At 55.1% G+C, this 7,287-nt stretch overlaps 1 protein-coding gene across 2 annotated transcripts in view; it reads left to right on the forward strand.

The window, feature by feature from the left end:
- The window catches only part of NTN3 (netrin 3), a 35,251-nt gene extending 29,293 nt beyond the window's left edge, over positions 1-5,958 (forward strand). For both annotated transcript variants that reach the window (XM_057383711.1, XM_057383712.1), the window contains 2 exons: positions 4,064-4,138; positions 4,398-5,958. In XM_057383711.1, coding sequence (XP_057239694.1) covers positions 4,064-4,138; positions 4,398-4,726 — 404 coding nt within the window. In that variant the 3' untranslated portion in view covers positions 4,727-5,958. The remainder of the gene's footprint in view (positions 1-4,063; positions 4,139-4,397) is intronic.
- Positions 5,959-7,287: the final 1,329 nt, after the last annotated feature.

Here is a 7,287-nt window from a genome sequence, read left to right on the forward strand (position 1 = left end):
GCCTGCTCCCTGATGTCTCCCTGCCTAGAAGCCTCTGCCCCAGGAGCCCCCAGTTGTCCCTGAGCGGGGGACTCCCCAAGGGGCCCTCAGCACCTTCTCAGGCAGCCCCTTCCCCCCCCATTTCCCCACCTCCCACCCTGCCTCTGGCAGCAGGTGCTGGCTGCAGGAACAGGGGGACATTGTTCAGGGCTGCCATGCTCAGGTGCTGRGCTTCCCCTCCTCTCCCCACCCTCCTCCCTGCTGGGGTTCAGTCCCTGGGTGCGTCAATGACATTGTCATCTTCTGCATCACTTTTCCCAGTTTTCTTTTGCCTTTCCGATCTTTCAAAGCCTTTGAGGTCCAGCTTTGATCTCTGTGCCTGAGCAGCTGACTGGCTTGGYGATGAAACATCCTGGGTCCATTTCTCATAATTTTTATTTATATTATCTTAAAATATTTTCCACTTAGTGAAAAAAATTAAAATCCGCATTCCCCATTAGCAGAATTAACAAAACTCGTGGAGTGCAAGACAGGGCTTTAATTGAATTCAAAGTAAGCAGTAAAAAATTTGCACCCMTAGCACCTAATTAAGTTACATCTCTCTTAAAACAAAATATTTCTCTTTTTTCAAGGAGAGGAGAAGTAAATCAGATGTGCAAACCTGTCACCTCTCACACACACTCACCCCACAGGGACAGGGAATGCCAGTGCCAGGCTGGGGGCTCCAGTTATCATCTGCCTTCTCTCACTGTACCTGAAGCATGTCCCAGGGATGCATTTGTGTCAGGGCTGGGGCTGTAGTGAATCCCAGGGGTGCACCAGTGTCAGGGCTGGGGCTGTAGTGAATCCCAAGGGTGCAGCAACATTTCAGGGTTTGTGGGTGCATTTTCACAGCCTTGGACTGTGTCAGGTCTCTGCTGACCCCGAGCCCTTCCGTGGTGCTTGGCTGCCCCATCCAGCTGCACGGACACAGCAGAAGGGGGGCTGCAGGTGGAGGCCAAAGCTGATCTTCTCCACACTGCCCAGTGGAATGTGTAATGCCATGGGCAGTCTGGGGCCTGTCCCTGGGAACTGCCCCCATCAGGCACACAGCATCCCAGTGCACTTGGAAGGATGGAGCCATGGTCCATAGCTGTGTTGTGATCAGGGGTAAGGGGCCAAGAGCCCTGCAATAGGAAAACCCTGCAGGAACAGGACAGGATGCCCAGGGAGAGGCAGCACCCCGCACCCTCTGGGAGTCTGGGGAGGTGCAGGCAGGATCCATCTGCCCTGACATCCCTGGCCGCTTTTCAGCCACAGCATCCATGTCTGCCCCACACCCAGTAATGGAGGCCATGTGCTCAGGGCCAAGGAAGGGAAATGCTTCCAGTTATTTGGACTTTTTTTTTTCTTCCCAAGTTTCTTACATAACTGGAGCAGAAATTGATTTTACAGTTGAGGAATGTTCCTCAGCACAAAGCCATGGTTAAAAAAATCCCCAAACTAATCCTAACTTGTTAATTCCCAACACCATTTTCTGGCTCCTTTGAATCACAGTGTTATGTTGTTAATCATGAGCAGGAGCCCAGGGCAGTCACTGGATTTCTCTCTGCTTTTCTTTCATCCCCACTGCCAAGGGAAGGGGGTGGCAGGTTTCCTGAGGCTGCCCCACTGCCTGCTCCCACCACACATCACCCCACACTCCATCCCTCCATCGCCCCACCACACATCACCCCACACTCCATCACTCCATCACCCCACCACTCATCACCCAGCTCAGGCCACCCTCCAGCCGAAAACCCTCTGGCCATGCCACCCTCCTCCCACACAGCACCCACTGTCCATGGGCAGGCCTGTGGCAGCTGGTGCTAGCTGCAGGACAGTTTCTGTGCCCTTTTGCTTCAGGAGGAAAAGGTCTCCTGTCCTGACAGGCACTCCCCAAAATAAGGTGGGAGCCCTCTTTAGGGTCTCTTTCACAAAGCAGGAAAGGACAGAGCAGAGTGTCGGAGTGGGGCTGTGGCCTTTCTCAGGGGCTGCAGTGGGGTCTGGGAAAGGACTGGGATGTATCCCAGAGAATACAGCAGGGTCCAGGCTGGGGCTGTAGCTCATCCCAGGGATGCAGTGGGTGAGGGCACCTTCAGTGCCACCACCAAGCAATCCAGTTCCCTCAGCAGCCACCCTGCACGGAGAGACCCTGAGCCCCCTCCACAGCCACCCCCRCTGTCCTGGGGGTCCTGCATCCCCTCCACAGCCACCCTCGYTGTCCTGGGGRTCCTGCATCCCCTCCAYAGCCACCCTCGCTGTCCTGGGGRTCCTGCATCCCCTCCACAGCCACCCCCGCTGTCCTGGGGGTCCTGCATCCCCTCCAYAGCCACCCYCGCTGTCCTGGGGRTCCTGCATCCCCTCCACAGCCACCCCCGCTGTCCTGGGGGTCCTGCATCCCCTCCAYAGCCACCCYCGCTGTCCTGGGGGTCCTGCATCCCCTCCACAGCCACCCYCGYTGTCCTGGGGRTCCTGCATCCCCTCCAYAGCCACCCTCGCTGTCCTGGGGATCCTGCATCCCCTCCACAGCCACCCMCGCTGTCCTGGGGGTCCTGCATCCCCTCCACAGCCACCCCCGCTGTCCTGGGGGTCCTGCATCCCCTCCACAGCCACCCYCGCTGTCCCAGGGGAGGCAGCAGGGCCAAGGCAGCTCTGCCAGCCCAGGCAGAGGAACAGTGTGGCAGCACAGGGCAGCTGAGGTGTAAATCAGGGCTCACCCCGCTTTCCCAAGAATTAGTTTCGTGCTGCACTGCTTCTATCACTGACAAATTTGGAACAGATGGCACAAAATCCCAGATAAAAAAGAGCTGGGCAGAGAGGAGAACAGCAGAGCCCAGGGTGAATGTGTGCTCCTGGGCTTCTTTCTTTCCTCCTTCTCCACCTCCCCTTGGCACAGGCCTCTGTTATTCTGCGTCTTCCCCCAGAGTTTCGCCTCCATCCCGTGATCACTGTGGCAACCTGCAAACAAAGACAACTTTAGAGGCTGCTGGCTCTGTCCCGGGACGCGGGGCCAAGCCAGAGGGAGAACCTGCGAAAGGCAGAGAAAAGAAGAAAGATGGCCTCAGAAAAAAACGTGCCATTTGGAAAGAGACAAATTGAGATGTTCAAAGGAAGATGGCAGGGCAAAGAAAGGGGCTCCTTCAGGCAATTGTTGGGATCAAAGGCTTTGGGGAGAAGGAAAGAGGCATTCCCTGCCCTCCCTCTGCTTGAGATGCAAATCTTGGGGCTTTAGAAATGCACAGAAAAAAGCTTCCTGGAGGACAGGAACCTTGGGGGACAGTAGGATGGTGAGGGACAGCCTGGTGGCCTCCCCAGCCCCTCTGGAGCAGCTTGAGSAGGGGATGTCTGGGCAGCAGGATGACATGGTGGAGCAGAGCCACTTCTCTCACCTGCCTCCTTCCCCCAGCCTGAGTCCCCTTCCCTACTTACAGGAACCTACAAGGCACAGGTCCCTGGAGGGTCTGCCCCTGAGGTGCTTCCCCCCTGGCCCCTAAGTTGCTCTGAGGATCACCACCCACCTGGTCTGGCATCAGACCTGCCTTTGGAACTGCCCCTGTGGGACAGATTGTGGGATTGGTACCAAATCCTCTTTTCTCACATCACCCAGGTCTGCAGGGCCACAGCTTTCTGTTGCCTCTCCTTGGCCATGGTCCCTGCCAGCCCTCACCTGCCTTCCTCCCACCCGTCCCGTTGTGTGTCCAGCAGGAGAGTCCCCAGGCTCCCTCCACCCCCTCTGTGCTGTCTTATCCTGCCAGACACCATCACAAGTGACAGAGTTTGCTCAGTGCACCCAAGGCCACTTGATTCCTATTCCCAGCTCTCGTGGTATCAGGTCTTTGAGTCCACAGCCCCTGTGAAATGCCAGGGGAGCAGCTGGACTCACCAGAACTTGACACCCAGCAGTGCCCAGGCCCTGGCTCAGGAGGAGTCAGGTACCCATCACCTTCTGCYAGGCTGGGTCTTGCTGCTGTCCCCTCCACCCCACTCCCTCTGCCCCTGTGGTGGGATGAGCCCCTATGTGCTTCAAACCCCCAGTGCTCAACCCTCTATTCTTCTGCTGCAGACTGTGACTCCTACTGCAAACCAGCCAAGGGCAACTACAAGATTAACATGAAGAAGTACTGCAAGAAGGACTATGGTAAGGACCTCCGACCTCCCTGGGCCACAGTGGGCTTTGCCTGAGAGGCAGACGAAGGCTGACTGTAGRTGGGGCAGATGAAGGCATCCAAGGGATGGGGAACACTGTATGGAGAGAGGTCCCCAAATCAGCCCTCCCAAATTTGCAGTGGSTGAGGCAGGTGGGGCTGCTGGGGAAGGGCAGTTCCTGTCATCARCCTTCCTTTGGGGAGCAAGGCAAAGCATCCCCATCACCATGCGTTCCCCTTTTTTTTCCTCAGTTGTCCAGGTGAATATCCTAGAAATGGAGACAGTGGCCAACTGGGCCAAGTTCACCATCAACATCCTCTCTGTCTACAAGTGCCGTGATGAGCGGGTCAAGCGCGGTGACAACTTTTTGTGGATCCACCTGAAAGACCTGTCCTGCAAGTGCCCCAAGATCCAGATCAGCAAGAAGTATTTAGTCATGGGGATCAGCGAAAACTCCACCGACCGGCCCGGACTGATGGCTGACAAGAACAGCCTGGTCATCCAGTGGCGGGACGCCTGGACACGCCGCCTTCGGAAACTACAGCGGCGCGAGAAGAAGGGCAAGTGTGTGAAGCCCTGAGGGATTTGCACCCATACCATCCCCCGTGCTCAGCCCCAGCCTGGCTGGGCGCTGCCAGACTGCACCCACAGACTCTGTACATATATATAGTGTGAGCGGACTCTTTGTCTATAGTGTATATTTTGGCAATGGTTTCCTGTTGTGTGCATGTGCACAGGTGGGTGTGCGTGGCAGTCCTTTCCTCTTAAGTGTGTATTAAAAATAATGCAGTAATGACAAACCTTTAATGAGGAGCAAAGTGGAGCAGGTAATGTGGGTGCCTGTCACCTGAAGGAGCTCAAAGGGGATTGGTGTCCTGCTCCAGGCTTGCTGGAGCTTATTTTCAAGGCTTTTATACTCCCCGTAACACAGTTGTCTTCTGGCCAGTGTTGACATCTCAGTTAACAGCATCCTTCTCCAGCATCCAAGGTGTGACTCTTCCTCCCTCTGAAAATGTGCTGCTGCCAGACCTCTCTCTGCCTTTCTCCTTGCCCATGAGGAGCAGGAGGTCAGAGTCTTGTGTCCCTGATTCCAAAGTGTGAGCAGGCTGAGTGGAAACTGTCCAGTGCTGCAGAGTGTCCAGCCCCAGGAGCTCCACCAGGAAGGACAAATGAACTTTTGCAAGACCTGWTTCCCCTGTGACCTTGGGCTCACACAGGCCAGCACTTCTGGCTGGGGCAGGACCCATGCAGTGCTGCAGTGCCATGGGGMGGAGCTAGGGCCTTGCTGGCCACTACCAGATAGAGGTGTGTCCACCAGGGAGAAAGGGACAGATTTGGCAGYCCCTGGTTGTTACTGTCCTGGTGCATAGCCCAGAACAACCCACTGAGAAAGACCTGGACACACCATTTTTCCCTCCCTTGTTCACCTGCTCCATCTGAACCTGGGCTGGACTGGACAGGCTTACCAGAGCCATCGTGTGTCATCATCCRTCCACCCAGGTCTATGTGCCTGTGCTCTCACCTGGTAGCAACTGACATCATTCCACCTCTTTCTGTTGAGATGACACCGAGTGACCTTCTGCCTTGGTGTGCATCCTTCAGAGCCAGCCAGACTGCGTGCTCTCCTGGGAAGAAYTGCTGTGGCCAAGGTTGTCCAAGGAGATGCACAAGGCAGAGGTGACAGGAAGAGAGAAGAGCTTTCATTGATCCACCTCTAGTCTTTTATATCTTCTTCACCATGTATTAGTCTCCAGTAAAACAGACACCAGTATCTTCCCATGTTGAGATTGTAGCAGTCTTGGCTTAATAAATATGAATAGAAATAATAGGTGCTCTGAYAGTAGATATTCCTTTCCCTACAAACCTTTGCCTGGCTTACTGAATGGCTCAGTGAGGGGTTGTAGCCTACATCAGTCTTACAGCCCATTAGGCTGAAGCTTTAGCCTTTTCAGCCCACRGCAGCTTGTGTGGGCTTCCCACCACTCCATGGTGGTGCATCTGGGCTTCASCATCCCAGGGTGGTGCTGGAGCTTCCAGCTGAAGACTGGTGGAGCACTGTTGGGTTTCAGGACAAGGGAGTTTGGGGACTGAGGATCTAGGTTTTGGGGATGTCTGTGTGGTCATGCAAATGCATTTGTGAAGCTGCTGGAGATGCTGGAARTGCTGTTTTAGAGATGTGGAGGGCCTGCAGTGCCATTGTTCAGGTCCCATGGGTACCTTGGGTGACTGCACAGGGCATGGGCAGAGCTGGGGGATGKCCAGAAGCTGAGGGGCAGCAGGTATGTGGGACCACTTGGGCTTGGATGATCTGGTCTTGTCCACACTCCTGACATAGACCCACTCCCCTCCTCTGTCTGAGCTGAGGGGACTCTCCTATCCCTGGCTCCTGATTTTGGGTTGTCACAGACTACTGGCCTCTGCCATGAGATGGCTCTTGATGGCTCATAGTTGCCCTTGGCCCAGGCTCCCTCCAAGCCCATGYACCCAGCCATCCCAGAATSCAAGAATGGTTTGGGTTTGAAGGAACCCTAAGGATCATCTTCTTTCAACCCCTGCCATCRCCAGGGACACCTTCCACTATCCCAGGCTGTTCCAAGCCYTGTCCAAGCCTTCCTTGAATATTTCCAGGGATGKGGCAGCCACAGCTTCTCTAGACAAATACAGGAGCCCTCCCACAGAAGTCAGTGTTGGAACACCCCTTGGGTGTGCAAGGACAGGACTTTCATCAGGATCATCCCTTCTGTCCCAGGCCCTGCTCAGCATCACCTCACAGTGTATGGGGGTTCTCCAACCTCTCTTCTCAGCAGCCACAGCACAGGACAGTGCAGGACAGCACTACTGTTTCATGGGCATGGTTACTTCTCAGGGCAGRGTTTCAGCAGCATGTGGTTTCTTTGAGCAAGGACCGCTTTCAGGAGAGGCACAATGTGTCTATGTTCCCCAAAAACACTGGGCAGAACCTTCTTGGGCAGAGAACTCCAGGGTTTCATTTGATACCGATTTCTCCTCCACTGAAGTGAGKGACCTAAAATTCTTTAAGGAACTCTGTGATTGATTCTCCATTTATCCTCTCAGGCAGCTCTTGCCTCTTGTTTCAGCTCTGCCATCAGGGACTGTTGAGGAGGAATGGCTCCCAGTTGG

The sequence above is a fragment of the Malurus melanocephalus genome, unplaced genomic scaffold, assembly GCF_030028575.1.
Source record: "Malurus melanocephalus ecotype Western Australia unplaced genomic scaffold, MMel_1.1 scaffold_654, whole genome shotgun sequence".
Classification (NCBI taxonomy): domain Eukaryota; kingdom Metazoa; phylum Chordata; class Aves; order Passeriformes; family Maluridae; genus Malurus; species Malurus melanocephalus.